We start from the raw sequence: 17,368 nt of genomic DNA, 5'->3' as shown, positions 1-17,368 counted from the left end.
GGTAAACTGTGCTACTACATTCACAAAATGGAATACAACTCAGCAATAAGAATATTGAAACAACATGATGATGAATAATGATAAAAATAAAAGATTCATAATGACGACTCTCACATTATATTGAGTGAAAGAAGGCAGACACAAAAGAAGGACATGCCCTATGATTCTATTTCTATGAAGTTCAAGAACAGGGAAAAATACAGTGAAAGAAATGGACACACTGGTTGCCTAAAGAGGTGGAGCTTGAGGACCGATTACAAAGGGGCCTGAGGGTATGAGAAAGTTGATTATTTTCACTAAGGGAAGTGGTCACACAGGTGTATACATTTGTCAAAACAACTGTATACATCTATTTCATCATATGGTATATTTTATTTAAAAATGTAAGCTAAATAGGACTGTGTTCAGAATCTAATGGAAAAGGGTAGAACTTGCTGAACTCCTTTGTGTGGCCATTCCTCTCAATCCCTGGAGGCGGCTCTCCGGGCAGGCAGAGGTTCTCCACATCCAGACAGAGAAGGGTGCCATGGGACTGGGCTGGGTATGGAGTGCAACTTGATGCAGCCACCTGTCCTGATGAGAAGGGGATCCTGGGACAGGGCTGTAGTCACCAGAGCTTTCAGGAGGATGCTTCTTTGGAGCAAAACTATATCAGGTGAGTATCTGCTAGTAAAGAATGCATCCCCTATGGATCTGGTCAAAATGCAGATCCTGAAAAATCCTAACTAGCACATTCAGATGGATACTGTGTACTTAAAAACTGTAAAAAAGACAATAAGTTAACAACAGTACTTAGTGGGGGAGGAGGAGGAGGGATTATGAGAAAGATTTTAAAATTTAACAGAAGGGACAGTGATATGGAAAAGTCCACATTGCTTGGTAAAATACACCAATTTGAAAGATAAAGAGGAAATCCTAAAAGCTTTCAGAACAAGAGAAATAGCACAAAGATATTATAGACATGAGAACAAAACCAAACATCAAAGGCCACCTGGATATTAGAAGACAAGGAAGGGGTACCTGGGTGGCATGGTTGAGTGGCCTACTCTTGGTTCAGCTTACATTGTGATCTCAGGGTTGTGAGATTGAGCCCCATGTTGGGCTCTGCACTGACTCTCCTTCTGCTTCCCTCACTTTTAAGACATCTTTTTGTAAAAGGTGGGGGGGGATGCACCTGGGTGGCACAGTCAGTTAAGCAACCAACCCTTGGTTTTGGCTCGGGTCAAGATCTCAGGGTCATGAGATCGAGTCCCACATTGGGCTCTACACTGGGCATGAAGCCTACTTTAAAAACATTAGAAATTTTTTTAAATTTAAAATTAAGGTTAAATGAGATCATATGGGTGGGACCCTCACCCAATAAGATTAGTGTCTTTATAAGACATCAGACAGCAGCTCATTTACATTCTCTCTATACAAGTGCACAGAGGAAAGGTCATATAAAGACACAAAGTGAACTTTGACAAGCTAGGAAGAGAGCTCTCACCAGAAACCAAATGTACTGGTACCTCTATCTTAAACTGCCAGCCTAGAGAACTATGAGAAAATAAATTCTGGTTGTTCAGGCCACCCAGTCTGTGGTGTTTTGTTATGGCAGCCCAAGGTGACTAACACACTAGCCCAAGAAACAGGAAACAGAGCCCTTGTAGATGAGGAAGAATGGGATAATTCCCCGGGGTTTTGTTTTTTACCATTTTTACCATTCTTTTCTACCCCAGCCTCCAGACAACACCACAGCATCAATGGCAGTGATAGAAGCAGCCAAACAAGCAGGAATTCAAACTCCAAGATATAGAAAGCTTCTTCTCTGACCAGAAGAACCATGGTCCCAAGAGTATGGAGAAAATCCCTTGATCTCTTCTCTCTGTATCCAAAGCAGTGGCAGGAAATATGAAATAGAGTAGAGAGGGGCACCTCGGTGGCTCAGTCATTTAAGCCTCTGCCCTCAGCTCAGGTCATAATCTCAGGGTCCTGGGATTGCACTCTGCATTGGGCTCCCTGCTCAGTGGGAAGTCTACTTCTCTCTCTCCCTCTGATCCTCCTCCCCACTTGCACTCTCTCTCCCTCTTTCTCAACTAAATAAAACCTTTAAAAGAAAAAGAGAACCTAAACAAGCTTTATAGAGGACCCCTCAGAACTTGAAAGTGTCAAGGAAACCATGAAAAGGAAAGATCTCAAGAGAAAGATCCCATCGAGCTGTAGATGAACTCCTGGGACACCCCCCAAGCAGTGGATGCATGGATCTGACCCCAGGGAATGCCCATGACCCAGGTCTCAGATTGAACACTCGGGCACACACAGAACAGATCAGAATAGCCCTACAACAACGATGGATATCTGGACAGGACGTCAGTAAGGATATAGAGGATTTGAACAACACTATAAACCATCTACTAACAGATGTATGTTGAACATTACACTCAACAACACCAGAATACATGTTCTTCCCAAGTGCATATGAAACAGTCTGTAAGACCAGACATTAGGACACAAACCAAGAAATTTCAGTTTCAATTTTTTTTCAGTTTCAAATTTAATAACGCTGAAATCATACAAAGTATCTGCTTTCATCACAATGGAATGAAGCTACAAATGAATAGCAGAAGGAAATCTGGAAAACTGACAAATATGTGGAAAACAAGCAATGGGTCAAAGAAGAAATCAGAAAAAGAAATTAGAAAATACGGTGAATGAAACTAAAACACAACATACTAAAACTTAGGAGATGCAGCAAAGGCAGTGCTCAGAAATGTACAGCTGTAAATGCCTATCTTCAAAAGGAAGAAAGATTTCAAACCAATAACCTAACTTTACACCTTGAGGAACCAGTAAAAGACCAAACTAAACCCAAAGCTAGGAGAAGAAAGGAAACAACAGAGATTAGAGCAGAAATAAAACACAGAGCAGAAAAATAATAATCAACAAATCCAAAAGTTAGTTCTTTGAAAATATCAACAAGATGAATAGTCCTTTAGGACTAAAGTCAGAATTGAAAGTGAGAACATAACTGCTGATGATAGAGAAATTAAAAAGAATTACAAGATAACTCTATAATAGTTGTATCCTGAAAAATTAGATGAAATGGACATACACACTAGAAACACACAAATTACCTAAACTGACTCAAGAAGAAATAGAAAATCTCAAAAGATCAAAATAGTAACCAAAACCTCCCAACAAATAAAAGTCCAGTACTAGATAGCTTCACTGGTGAATTCTACCAAACTTTTAAAAAAGAACTAATACCAACCCTTCTCAGACTCTTCCAAAAAAGAGAAGACAAAGGAACACTTCCTAACTCATTTTATGGGGCCAGCATTACCCTGATACCAAAGCTAGATAAAGATATCACAAAAAGGAAAACTATATACCAGTATTTGTTTTGACTATAGACGTAAAAATCCTCAACAAAATATTAGCAAACCAACTCTACCAGCATATCAAAATTATTATACGCCATGACCAAGTGGGATTTATCCCAGATAGCACTGCAAAGTTTTTCAAGACTGAACTGACATTGGAGCCACAGTTCAATGGTGGGTAGGATATTGCGATCTAAATCTAACCAGTTGATTGCCTGCTTAAAAACAACAAAACCAGTGCTCTCTATAGGAATTAAACAAATCCAGAATTCATAGTATAATATTCAAAATGTCCAAGATACGGGATCCCTGGGTGGCGCAGCGGTTTGACGCCTGCCTTTGGCCCAGGGCGCGATCCTGGAGACCTGGGATCAAATCCCACATCGGGCTCCCGGTGCATGGAGCCTGCTTCTCCCTCTGCCTGTGTCTCTGCCTCTCTCTGTGTGTGTGACTATCATAAATAAAAAAAAAAAAATGTCCAAGATACAACCAATAATTACTTGATGTATTCAGAAGTAGAAAAATCTCTCTAAATTAGCAAGGCATAAGTTTACAGATTCAAGAAATTCAGTAAATTTTTATTTTTATTTTTTACTTTTTAAAAAAAAAGATTATTTATTCAAGAGAGAGAGAGAGAGACGGGGGCACAGGCAGAGGGAGAAGCAGGCTCCATGCAGGGAGCCCGATGTGGGACTCGATCCCAGGACTCCAGGATCACACCCTGGGCTGAAGGCGGTGCTAAACTGCTGAGCCACCCAGGCTGCCCTGAAATTCAGTAAATTTTTAAATAAGAAATCTAAAAAAAAAAAAAAAAATCAGTAAATTTCAAACAGAAGAAACAAAAAATACATACCTGGTACATTCTAATCAAATTTCTGAAAACTAAGAAAAAAAATATTGATAGTACCTAGAGAAAAATGATGTAACAATTTTAATAACTGAGAATTTCTCATCAGACCTGGGAGCCCAGAAAGAAATGGCTGTTTTCAAGTGTTAAAAGAAAATAACTGTCAGGGCACCTGGGTAGTGCTGTTGATTAATTGTCTAACTCTTGGTTTTGGCCCAGGTTGTAATCTCAGGTTGTGAGATCAAGACCTGCATTGGGCTCTGCACTCAGTGTGGACCCTGCTTCAGATTCTTTCTTCTCCCTCTGCCCCTCTTACTTATGTCTTCTCTCTTTCTGTAAAATAAAGTAAATCTTGAGAAGAGAAAAGAAAAGAACCATCAAACTCAGAATTCTATATGCAGTAAAAATACCCTTCATTAACAGAGGCCAAAAGAAAAAGACATTCTCAAAAAGAAGAAAACTGGAATGCCTGGGTGGCTCAGTTTGTTAAGCATCTAGGTCTTGATTTTGGCTCAGGTAATGATCTCAGGGTCACGAGATTGAGCCTCATATTGGGCTCTGAACTCAGCAGGGAGTCTGCTTGAGATTCTCTCTCTCCCTCTGCCCACCCCTGCTCCTCCACTCTTGCTCTCACTCTCTCTAAAATAAAGAAATCTTAAAAAACAAAAAAGGGGGAAAACTAAGAGAACACATTGCCAGTAGATCTGCTGTGAAAGAAGTGCCAAAGTAAGTTCTTTAGATGGTAGAGAAATTATACCAGAAGGAAATATATTATTTCAAGGATAAAGGATGAGCAACATAAACAGTAAATAAATATCTTAAAAATTAAAAAGAAAAAAATAAATATCTTAAAAATTAAAAACAGAACTACTATATGAAAAAAAAACAACTACTATATGATCCAACAATCCTACTTCTGAGCATATATCCAAAGGAAATAAAAACATCATGTTGAAGAGATATCTGCACCCCTAAATTCATTACAGCATTATTTACAATAGCCAAGATATGGAATAATATAAGTGTCCATCAATGGATGAACGGATAAAGAAAATATGACATATATACACAATGGAATATTACTCAGCCTTAAAAAAAGAAAACCTACCATTTGTGGCAAGATGGGGGGCATTATGCTAAGTGAAATAAGTTAGAGAAAACAAATACTGTATGATTTCACATAAATGCAGAATCTAAAAGAAAAAAGAAAAAGTGAAACTCATAGAAAATGAGATTACATATGTTGTTACCAAAGGCAAGAGGTGGAGGGAGGGGGAATTAGATGAAGGTAGTCAAAAGGTACAAACTTCCAGTTATAAGAAAAATAACTACTGGAAATATAATGTATAGCATTATAAATATAGTTAACACCACTATATAGCATATTTAAAAGCTGATAAGGAAGTAAATCCTAAAAGTTTCCATCACAAATTAAAAGGCATATTTTCCCTTTTTTTGTATTTGTATTTGATGATGGATGTTAACTAAACTGTGTTAATCACTTCACAATACATATAAGTCATCTCCTCATGCTCTACACCTTTTTTTTTTTAATTTTTATTTATGATAGTCACACACACAGAGAGAGAGAGAGAGAGAGTCAGAGACATAGGCAGAGGGAGAAGCAGGCTCCATGCACCGGGAGCCCGACATGGGATTCAATCCCGGGTCTCCAGGATCGCGCCCTGGGCCAAAGGCAGGCGCCAAACCGCTGCGCCACCCAGGGATCCCATACACCTTAAACTTATATGTCAATTATTATTATATGTCAATTATGTCTCAATAAAACTGGAAAAATAGTAAATATCTGGACAAATAGTATATTCTTCTCAAGTTCTTTAAAATATGTTTGATGTTTGAAAGCAAACATGTTTTTTTATATTTATATATATATATATTTTTAATTGAAGTTCAATTTGCCAACAGGATGACAGTGCTCATCCTGTCAAGTGCCCCCCTCAGTGCCCGTCACCCAGTCACCCCATCCCCCTGCCTGCCTCCCCTTCCACCACCCTTTTTTTATTCCCCAAAATTAGGAGTCTTTCATGTTTTGTCACCCTCTCTAATTTTTCCCACTCATTTTCCCTCCTTTCCCGTATAATCCCTTTCACTATTTCTTATATTCCCTGTGTGAGTGAAACCATATAATGATTGTCCACCTCCAATTGACTTACTTCACTCAGCATAATACCCTCCAGTTCCATCCACTTCAAAGCAAATGGTAGGTATTCATTCTTTTTAATGGCTGAGTAATATTCCATTGTATATATAGACCACATCTTCTTTATCCATTCATCTGTCGATGGACATCGAGGCTCCTTCCACAGTTTGGCTATTGTGGACAATGAAAGCAAAAATCTTAACATTAGGGATCCCTGGGTGGCTCAGCGATTTAGCGCCTGCCTTCGGCCCAGGGTCTGATCCTGGAGACCCGGGATCAAGTCCCATGTCAGGCTCCCTGCATGGAGCCTGCTTCTCCCTCTGCCTGTCTCTCTGCCTCTCTCTCTGTGTGTGTCTCTCATGAATAAATAAAATCTTAAAAAATAAATTCTAAAAAAAAAATCTTAACATTATCTGATGGGATTTCCAGCAGAGGTAGATGTAATATATGTAACAGCTACAGCATGAAGCCAGGAGGATAAAATGACCTATATGATGGTCAGGTTTCTGTATGGCATTTGTAGTGGTAAAATATTAATTCTAAGTAGACTGAAAAGTTAGCATGTATACAGTAATCCCTATGGAAAACACTGTACCAAATTGTACCAAGAGAGTAAAAAACTCAATATATTTTAGAATACTAAAAAAAAAAAAATTAAATAATCCAAAAGAAGGCAGAAGAGATGAACAAAAACAGAACAAACAAAACAAAATTGTAGACCTAAATCCAAATATACAAATAACTACACTAAATATAAATGGTCTATACAAACTAATTAAAATACATAGATTGTTAGATGGATTTTTTTTTAAAGACCCAATTATCTGCAGGAAACCTACTTTAAAATAATGGTATAGGTATATTAGAAATAAAATAATAGAAAAATATATTCCATGAAAATATCAATCAAAAGAAAACTGGAATGGTTATACTAATATCATACAAAGATAAAGAAAATCACCAGGGATAAAAGAGACACCACATAGTGAAAAAATAATTTATCCTATGACAATACAACAATGCTAGATGTTCCTAATAGCAGAGCCTCTAAATGCATAAAGCAAAAACTGATAGAGCTCTGAAGAGAAAAATGGATAAATCTATACATATTGTTGAGGACATCATTTTTTCTCTCTCAGTAATTGGTAGAACAAGTACACAGACAACCAGCAAGGATATAAAAGAAATACCGCCACCAATCAACTGGATCTAAGTGACATTTATAAAACACTTCACTCAATAAATGCACTTTCTTTTCAAGTGCACAGAGAGCATTCATCAAGATGGGCCATATCCTGAATCATAAAACAAACGTCCCTAAATTTAAAAGAATTAAAATCATACATAATCATACATAATCTCTGACCATAATGGAATTAAACTGGGAATCAATAACAGAAAGAAGACTGGAAAACCTCCAAATGTTTAAAAATTAAACAATATACTGCCAAATAATCTGCAGTTCAAAGATAAAGTCTTGGGAGAAATTAGAAAATATTTGGAAGTAAACAAAAATGAAAATACAACATATCAAAATTTATAAGATGAAACAAAAATAGTACTTAGATATTTATAGTATTAGATGCTTATATGAGAAAAGCATAAACAACATGTGCAATATAAAAGCCATAAAAAAGAAAGTGGGTGTGGTAAAATTAATATTAAATGAAATAGAATTCAAAGCTCAAAGCTTTCACTAGGGACAACAGAGATGTTAAAATGATACTTAATAAAAATATACACCAGGCATTATTCTATTTTTTTCTTTTGCTGGGCATTGCTCTAAGACATTTTTATATACTAACTCATATAATCCTTACAATAATTATATGACTTAGGTAATTTTATTATTGTCACTTTGTGCATGGAGAAACTGAGGACAGAGAAGTTAGGAAAGCAATAGAACCAGGATTTAAACCCAGTATTTATGCTCTCCATTGCTACACTCTACTGAACAAAACGCATGTTAACTTTTGGGGCACCTGGATGGCTCAGTCAGATGAGCCTCCAACTCTTGGTTTCTGCTCAGGTGGTGATCTCAGGGCTGTGAGATCTCAGTGTGGAGTGGGCTCCACACTCCATGGGGAGTCTGCTTGGGATTCTCTCTCTGCCTCTGCCCCTCCTCAACCTCTCTGTCTCAAATAAATATATAAATATTTAAAAGAAACAAAACAAAACAAAATACAAGGGCACCTGGTGATTCAGTAGGTTAAGCAACTGCCTTCAGCTCAGGTCATGATCCCAGGGTCCTGGGATCAAGCCCCACATAAGGCTCCCTGTTTCTCTCCCACTCCTCCTGCTTGCAAGAGTGCTCTTGCTCTCTCTCTGTCAAATAAACTAAAAACTTTTAAAAATAAAAAATAAATTAAAAAAACAAAATTTAAAAATGTTAACTTTTGTTCATCTAACAATAAAAAAGACTATTAGAAATCCAAGGAAAAGTAATAAAACTAAAACTTAAAAAAAAAACTTTAGTGAAGTTTTAATATACCTCTTTTAGTAAGTCAATACATCAAGCAACAGAAGATAAATATAGGGGTGCCTGGGTGGCACAGTCGGTTGAGCATCACACAAGTTTCAGTTTGGTGGTGGTTGCAGGGTCCAGAGATCAAGCCCTGTGGTGAGCTCGACACTCGGGGAAGTCTGCTGAAGATTCTCCCTATACCTCTCTCCTAGCTCCTGCTCAATCACGCACTTCCTCTCTCTCCCTCTCTCTCTCTTTCAAATAAATGAATAAATCCTAAAAAAAAAATAGGAGGGGGAGGAGGAAGAGAAGAAGAAGAAGATGTCTGGTGGCTTAGTTGGTTAACTGTCTGCCTTTGTTTCAGGTCATGATCCCAGAGCCTTGGGATCAAGCCCTGGATTGCAGGCTCTCTGCTCAGTGGGGAGTCTGCTCCTCCCTCTGCACCTCCTCTCCACTCGTGCTCTCTCTCAGGCTCTCTCTCTCTCAAAATAAAATAAATAAATAAAATCAAAAAAAAAAGAAAGAAAGAAAGAAAGAAAGAAAGAAAGAAAGAAAGAAAGAAAGAAAGAAAGAAAGAAAGAAAGAAAGGTAAGAATACAGAGGGTTTGGGCAGCCCAGGTGGCTTAGCGGTTTGGCGCCGCCTTCGGCCCAGGGTGTAATCCTGGGGCCCCAGAATCGAGTCCCGCGTCGGGCTCCCTGCATGGAGCCTGCTTCTCCCTCTGCCTGGGTCTCTACCTCTCTCTCTGTGTCTCTCATGAAAAAGAAAGAGGGACGCCCTGGTGGCTCAGCGGTTTAGTGTTGCCTTCAGCCCAGGGCGTGATCCTGGAGACCCGGAATCGAGTCCCACGTCGGGCTCCCGGTGCATGGAGCCTGCTTCTCCCTCTGCCTGTGTCTCTGCCTCTCTCTCTCTCACTGTGTGCCTATCATAAATAAATAATATAAATAAATAAATAAATAAATAAATAAATAAATAAATAAATAAATAAATAAATAGTTCATCAGAGAACCAGGTGGAGAAGAGCATTCCAGAAAGCGGGGCCCCGTAGGCACAAAGGCCCTATAGTGGGAAGGGAGCATGGTTTGTTCACGAAACTGTAAGAAGGTCTGTGAGTGGGAGACACAGGGACAGAGGACACCAAGGGGGTTATGTTTTTAGTGTCTCTACCAAGACTCCGGGCAAGATGGAAACTCCCAAGGTTTGAGGCCTAAGGGAGATGGAGATGATCCTGATGGAGACCTTAAGCCTCCTTGGGCTGCACGAGGAAGCAGAGCAGCCTCTTAAAGACGCCGTCACAGCAGCGCGGGTGGGGGGGGACTCGGGGACCCAGCGGAGGCCCTGGCGGTGGTGACACGTGAGCAGAAACAAAGAAAGCTCGAGGAGGCGAAGATGTGCCGGCCTTGGGGCCGGACCGATGGGGCGGGCGAGGGCGGGCGGGCACCCCACGGTCTCGGATCCCGGCGGGAAGGGTGGATGGCGGCGCCCCGCCCGGGGCCCAGGCGCCACCCGGCGGCGTCCGGGTGGGGGGAGCCCGGGGAGCCTGGGGCGGCCGGAGGCGGGAGGCGTGGCCCGGGGAGAAGGGGGCGGCGCCGCGGTGCGAGGCGCAGGAGGCCCCGACGGGGTTCGCCCTCGGACGCCGAGGCTCCCGGGCCCCGGACGCGCGCGGGGACGCGGGCAGGAGGCGACGCCGCGGCGAGGGCACACCCCGCTCCAGGCCCAGGCGGGCGGACGCGGCCCCGACGGGGCGTTCAGGGGCGGCCGAAAGGCGGCCTCGGGGCGCCGGGCGGGGCTGGGGGCCGGGCGGGGGGCGCGAGGAGGCCCAGGCGGCGCGGGGCGGGGCGGGGCGGGAGGAGGAGGAGGAAGGCGGGCGGAAGAGGGCGCGGGGCGCGGGGCGCGGGGCAGGAGGAGGGGCCGCGGCGGGAGGGGCGGGGGAGGGGCGGGGAGAGGAGGGGAGGGGGTGCGCCCCGCGCCCCGCGCCCCCGCCTCGCTTCTCTCCCTCCGCGCCGCGGCGCTTCCGCTTCCCTCCCGGGCGCGGGCGGGCTCCCTGCGGCCGCCGCCATGTGGACCCCGGACCAGGAGCCCGCCCCGGCCCCCGCCGCCCCGCCGCGCGCCCGCCGCCCCCCCGCCGGCGCCCCGGGGCCCGGGCTCCGCGCCCTCCTGCCCGCGCGCGCCTTCCTGTGCTCGCGCAAAGGCCGCCTCCTGCTGGCCGAGTCGGTGAGTGCGGGCGGGCGCCGTCGGGGCCGAGCAGGGCCGGCTCGCGGGCGGCGGGGGCGCGACCCCGGCCCTCCCCGCTCCCCGGCCCGCCGCCCCCGCCTGCGCCCGGGAGGAACCGGGAGGAACCGGGGGACTGGGAAGGGCCCCGGGACGGGTGAGGCCGCACGCACGGCGGGGGGCGCGAGCAGAGCCCTCCCGGGGGCCGGGGGCCGGGGGCCGGGGGCGGCCCGGCGGTGACTTCATCCCCCTCCGCGGCCCTCCCCGCTGCGATCCCGCCGCCCCGCCCCGCCCCGCCCCGCCTCGCCGGCCTCCGGCCTCCTGCCTCCTGCCCGCAACCCCCACCCCCGCCCGACAGGCCTTTGTCTGGGGGACTCCGCGCGGCGGGGCCGGTGCTGGGCCTCGGGCAGGGAGGGGGCGGGGCGGGGCGGCGCAGGGGGGCGAGGTGCGGAGGAGCCCTCGGGAGATTCCTAGTCCGTCGTTATTCCCACTTTGCGGACAAGAAGGCTGAGGCCAGGAGCCTGGGGGACCTGACAGGTGGGCCACTCGAGGGCTGGGTGACAGCAAGGGTGAGAGCGGGATCTCATCAGTGAGATCCGAGGCTTCTGGCCCAGACCTGCCCTTGGCGCTGGCAGGACGGGACCTGGCTGCCACTCCTGCCCCTAGGGTCAGCCTGGAGGTCACGGCCCGGGGCCTGCCCAACCCCCAGGTGAGGCCCCCCGATTCGGGCCACACTCCAGGGGTCACCTCTGGTTGGCCCCGGCCCTGCCCAGAGGTTGATGGGAAGCGCTTTTGCAGAGAAGCCTTAAGCCCCAGCGGCCCTCAGCCCACAGGAGTCAGGAATCCAGATCTAGGCGCTCACAGGAGTAGGGGGCGGAGAGCGGCTCAGGGCTGATCCCAGGGGAGCCACGCTGGTCACCCCTGGCTGCTCCAGGCCTGAGAGGGGGAGGCTGACAGGGACAGGAAAGGGGAGGAAGCAGCCACAAGGAGTCAGGGAATGGGGGAGCAGGCGTGGGAGGGGGCTCCTCAGAATCTGGCTTTGGGGGTGGCGGACAGGAAGGGGAAGGGCAGCAGAGGGGCCCCTGTGGAGGAGGCACAGCAGGAGCCGGCTCGGCGCTGGGTCAGGGTCCCACGGCCTGGCTCTCCCTGGAGGCCCCTCTCTGTGCCTCAATTTCCCATCTGTTGAGTTGAACTCAGCTACCCCCATGGGCTCGTTCAAGACAGATTCGGGTGCCCTGGGGACTCTCTGGGATCTCTGCGGCTCATTTGTCTAAGCAGCCACAGTGTTTCCTGTGGGGCACCCGGGAGTCCCTGCGGGGCCCCCTGAGCCCCACTCAAGCTACTCAGCCACAGTGACAAATCAGGACGCAAGACGGCCCACACTCGGGCAGGGCCACTTGTCAGCCAGCCCTGAGGCCACATGCCTGTCCCCCGGGGCGCTGGGCAGCCACTTCACTGTCTGCACCTCGGTTTCTCGTTTGCCAAGTGGGCCGTGAGCAGCACCTGTGCACAGGTGGCTGCGAGGCCGCCCCAAGCCTCAGCGGGCCCTGGCCAGGGGACAGCCCCCCATCTTGGTCTGTCCTGCCCTGCAGCGGGCACCCCCAGGGCCACAGCATCGTGGGGCATCGGTGCCCACCCATCGAGTGCGGAAGCCGGCCCTTGGGCGGGGCGGGGGGGTGCTGCAGGGCTGCAGGGCTGGCTGGGCCGGTAGGCCCAGGGCCTGAAGCCTCAGTGAACACTCCCCTCCCGGGAGGCCTTGTTCCTCCTGGGGAAATTGGCAAACCTGTAAAAAACTCAGAGTTACACTGTAAGGCCCCAACACCCACCGCCTGGATCGCGCAGTTGTGAACATGTTGTCGGATTTGCTTTATCTTACGCATCTGTCTGGGCACCAGGGCGGTTTAGTGTTTGATGCAGGATAAATTGCCCGCATGGGCACCTTGCAACTCCGAACACTTCAGCACGCATGTCACTAAAGTTCAAAATTCATAAGCTGTGTTTCAGCTAAAATTTACATTCTTGGGCGTTGGGTGTAATTTGTTGAAACTGGTTCCTGCTCAGCGCGCCGCCTTTGAGACGTTTGATTTGCCCTGTTGGGCCCCATCTGGGTTGGATGGATTCTGCCGAGAGCCTGCGGGGGGGGGTGGGGGCTGGGATGCAGCCTCCTGGGGGGCTGGGCGCAAGTGGGGAGCTGGGACTTGGAGGGGGGTGGCCCGGGACGGATTCCAATCCTGGCAGCTGCAGGACCGTGGGCGGGTCACCTCCCCTGCTGGCACAGCCTCTGTCCCTGGATGCAGAGCCCTGGGCGCGGGCGTGCGAGGGGTGTGACTTTCCTTCTCACCTGCAGGGCCTCTCGTTCATCACCTTTGTCTGCTATGTGGCATCCTCGGCATCCGCCTTCCTGGCAGCGCCTCTGCTGGAGTTCCTCCTGGCCCTCTACTTCCTATTCGCTGATGCCATGCAGCTGAATGACAAGTGGCAGGGCTTGTGCTGGCCCATGATGGTGAGGCTGCGTCCCCGGCCGGAGGGGTGGCTGCGCTGGGGCCGTCGCCCTTCAGCGTGGGGGTACTGTGCAGCTGCAGGCGGCGGCTCTCAGCGGCCCTGTGCCCCCCCGGCCCCCCCCCGCAGGCTGCCTCACCTCGCAGCCCCCGTTCCCCGCGCCGGGAACCCCAGCCGGCGTCCTGGCCCTGGCCACCAGGTGGCGCCGGTGCTCCCAGCCGCGGGCATTCTAGCCCTTTCCACCAGAGCAGGACAGGCTAACCGAGGGCTCGCAGGGCTTAGCCAGACTTCAGCCATCTGGCAACTTGCTTGGTCACCTGGGAGCCCTCAAAACCCCACCTCAAACTGCCTGAGGAGGGACAAAAACGCTGCAATTGAACCCTGGTCTCGTGACTTCGTACCAGTACGCGTCCTGATGAGCTGCACTCTGTGTCCCCGTGTCTGGGGACAGGTGAGCAGACACCAGGACACGTAAATGGACCTGCCGCAAGTCTGTGGCACAGCGAGGCCCTTCGGAGAGCCAGCCGGGGGCAGGTGACCGGGTTTTCAATGTCTTTCTCATCAAAAAGGGAGCCCTGCATGTGGGCGAAGCCACAGAGCAAGCTGCAGCCTGGCCCACGTCCTGTTGTCCACCAGACAGGGCACGGCCACTTGGACCGGGCACAGGGCAGCCTCCGGGGGCACCCGGACAGGGGCAGGAACGGGTGGAGAAGGGTCAGGGAGTGCGATGGGACCAGGACAGGCCGGGAGCCCGGGGGATGCCAGAGCTGCGGGTCCGGGGAGTGCCCAGCCTGCCAGGCTCATCGTCCCCTGGGAACGGCGGTTCCAGCCCCGTTCCTGCCACCTGCTGCCCTTCCGAGGCCCTGGCCCTTTCTGGGCTCCGCTGTGCCCCAGTCCAGGGAGCCCAGGGCAGTGACCACACCCCGCCTCCCCAGGACTTCCTGCGCTGTGTCACTGCGGCTCTCATCTACTTCGCCATCTCCATCACGGCTGTCGCCAAGTACTCAGACGCGGCTTCCAAAGCAGCTGGGGTGAGTAGCCCCCTGAGCCCTGGAAGGGGTTGCCCGGCGATGCCCCCTCAAGGTCACCCCACCCCTGGTGGAGCCCCAGATGCCCTTTGGACACTCAGTGTCTGGGGCAGAGTCTGTCCCTGCATAGGCCCTTGGGCTTGCACGCAGGTCTCCACAACTGCAGAGTCCCTGAGCGGAGTGTCAGCGGGCCCCGGGTTTGGGGGGCTGCTTGCCCACCAAGGCCACAGTGCAGTTTCCTACTTGCCGGTCCTGGGAGGCGGCTGTGCTCGTCCGTCCCGCCTGTTCAGCGGGTCAAGTGGGGCGGCGGCTTCCCTGCCTGTCCCGGGCCCTCGGCCCAGAGACTCCCAGCTCCCCGTGATGGGTGCCATGCGCCCTGTCCCGTCCCACAGGTGTTCGGCTTCTTTGCCACCATCGTGTTTGCCGTTGATTTCTACCTGATCTTTAACGACGTGGCCAAATTCCTCAAAGAAGGGGACTCCACAGAAGAGAACACGGCCGACAAGGCAGAAGGTGGGTGGCCACCCCGCTTTTCCCCGGGGACCCAGCTTGCCGACCCAGGGCTATTGCTGGGGACCCTTCCCTCCGCCCCCAGGGATACTTGGCCAGTGTGAAGCTGGAGGAGTGCGTCCTCCCCCAGGAGGGCAGGAAGCGTTCTCCCAGCCTGCTTCTCCCGTCCCTTCACGGGGCACGGATCATGCAGCCAGCTGGCTTCCCAGGGCCTCTGCCTCTCCAGGAAAAGCAAGCTGAGGGCAGGCCTAGCACCTCCTCCTCGGTGGGACCTTCCCGGATGAGCCCCCAAGGCAGCCAGTCACTGAGCTGCAAAGTGGCCACCTGCCCTGATCACATCCCCTGAACCCCCACGACACCTGCCCAGCGTCCCGGGCCCATGGCTCAGGGGCCAGAGAACCAAGCTCCCACCCTTCTCCACGGCGCCAGCAAGCTCAGATTTATGAGCCAGCAGAAACCATCCTTCTGCTAAAAATATGAGGCTCCTCTCTCCCCGTCCTGGACTTGGACCAACCCTAGGTTTAACGTCCCTAGACATTTTCCCCAGGCCTTTGTGAGCTGCTACCAGTTGCCTGCCATGCGTTCTTCAAGATAACCAGTCAGCAAGTAGGGAGTGGCAGTGCAGACATGTGTTTGAATATTGTGGGCTTTAATATTTGGAGATAGAAATTTTTTTTTTTTGGTGGTAAAATGATTCCTAGCTCATGTGTTAGAATGAATACAGCAAAACCACAAAATCCCACCAGTCTAGCCCTCGGCACAGGGCTAGGGGGTCAGGGTGTTTGGAGGCTCTCGGAGCTCACCTGTGACCCCAACAGTATGAGGATTGACTGGGGCTCCAAGAGTCAGGGGTTGGCCAGGGAAGGGGGGGTCCCTCCCTGAAAATAGCAGTTGGCACTGCAGCTGGAGCGAGGGTTAGCGACTTGAATGCTGTTCCTCCTGCAGAAGGCTCTACAGAGTACTCTGGGGGGCTGGGCTTCTAGGAGCCCTTGAATCACACCTTAGGTAGGCCCTGAACATCATAAAATGTGTCTGATCACCATATAAAATTAGGATTCGGGCCAAGGGGATTGAAACTCTAAGGTGGCTGAAGAGAGGATTCCTGATTTTCTAGCATATTTTACTTTCTTGTCCCAGAATAATGGCTGTGCCCACTGTGCCCTGCTGAATTGTGGCAGGGTTTGGGGTGCGGATTTGCCACGCTGACACCCCCAGGGGAGAACAGCCCAGGGAGACCTGGGAGAGGCTAGAGCAAGGGCATGTGGGCACCCTCCGCGTGGCCGTACCCTGGAGGTGACGGCGGCTGCCCAAGCGGGGTCCCGGCCCGGGGCTCCAGCCGGAAACCCAGCCGGTCTCCCCGGGCACCCGGGCCTAGAAACTCCCGCCAAGCATCCCCTTTGTCTTCCTTCCAGAAGAGAATTCCGACTCTGACTCCGACTGAGGGGCGTCGGAGGGAGGCGGGGCCTTCAGCAGTGGGAGCTGCTGGCCGCCTGGTGACAGGCACACGACGCGCCACCAAACGCGGCACCCGGGGCGTCGTGCACGTCGGGCCATGTGTCCTCGTGTCTGCCACGGACCTGAAGCCTTGTAAGCGCTCTGCCAAAAATAAGCACAAGGGGACAGAGCGGATGGAGCCTGCACCTCCGTCGCAGGGAGCACCGGGGGGGGGGGGGGGGGCGCACTAGAAGCCACCCCAGGCCAACCTGCTGGGCCCCAAGGATTCTCGTTTGCATTTGGTGTCCCACTCGTGCCAGGCACTTTGTCGAGAACCATCCTTCCGAGGGTTCCTTCAGGGAGCACCAGTTCCCGCTTTACTTTGCAACAGGGAGAAAACCGACCTTTGCTCCCACGGCACCCCTAACAGGCGCCTGTCACGCTCCGGAGCCACATCTCGGGGACGGGGCAGCTGTAGGTTGGCTCACCGGGGCGCAGACCCGCGTGCCTAACCGTGAACTCGCTGACAGCCTTCTGGGTGGCCCGGCAGGCCCGGCCGCACCCTCTTTCCCCGGGGCCCCCCGGCAGGCAAGGGGCCCGATGTGCCTTCTGTGTGCCCCCAAGGACGTGTGCTGTGTGTGTATGTTCAACGGGATTTTGTAACTTTATGTAATTTTGTTTTTTTTTTACACAAAAGTAGTTTTTTACATGACACTTTCTGTGACCCAAAAGGCCTCACCTGGCCCCGTGTCTTGGGCATCTGTGACCTTTGTTCGTCTCTTGCATGTAAAAGCCACAGTGGATTAAACCAGACTATGTGCTTGCAGTGTACGTGTCTGAGAACCCTCAGCCCC

General features: G+C 50.2%; 1 protein-coding gene across 2 annotated transcripts; it reads left to right on the top strand.

The window, feature by feature from the left end:
• The first annotated feature begins 10,875 nt into the window (after nt 1-10,875).
• Nucleotides 10,876-17,340, top strand: CMTM3 (CKLF like MARVEL transmembrane domain containing 3). Of its 2 annotated transcripts, XR_007410539.1 has the most exons (6): nt 10,876-11,046; nt 13,391-13,546; nt 14,478-14,573; nt 14,963-15,083; nt 16,493-16,667; nt 16,906-17,340. XR_007410539.1 is itself a non-coding variant. In XM_025426373.3 (5 exons), exons 1-5 carry the CDS (start codon nt 10,891-10,893, stop codon nt 16,519-16,521), a joined length of 558 nt encoding a protein of 185 aa, XP_025282158.3. In that variant the 5' UTR covers nt 10,876-10,890; the 3' UTR covers nt 16,522-17,340. The 2 variants fall into 2 exon arrangements, 1 of the variants encoding a protein (XP_025282158.3); XM_025426373.3 differs by having other exon boundaries at nt 16,493-17,340.
• Nucleotides 17,341-17,368: the final 28 nt, after the last annotated feature.

This window comes from Canis lupus, chromosome 5 (genome assembly GCF_003254725.2).
Source record: "Canis lupus dingo isolate Sandy chromosome 5, ASM325472v2, whole genome shotgun sequence".
In the NCBI taxonomy this organism is placed as follows: Eukaryota; Metazoa; Chordata; class Mammalia; order Carnivora; family Canidae; genus Canis; species Canis lupus.
The sequence above is the reverse complement of the archived record's forward strand: the minus strand, read 5'-3'. Positions and strand labels throughout refer to the sequence as shown.

Coding starts and splice junctions, on each gene's coding strand:
- CMTM3 (XM_025426373.3), top strand. CDS start 10,891: ATGTGGACCCCGGACCAGGAGCCCGCCCCGGCCCCCGCCGCCCCGCCG. Junction 11,047..13,390: donor GCCTCCTGCTGGCCGAGTCG/GTGAGTGCGGGC, acceptor TCTCACCTGCAG/GGCCTCTCGTTCATCACCTT. Junction 14,574..14,962: donor CGGCTTCCAAAGCAGCTGGG/GTGAGTAGCCCC, acceptor CCCGTCCCACAG/GTGTTCGGCTTCTTTGCCAC.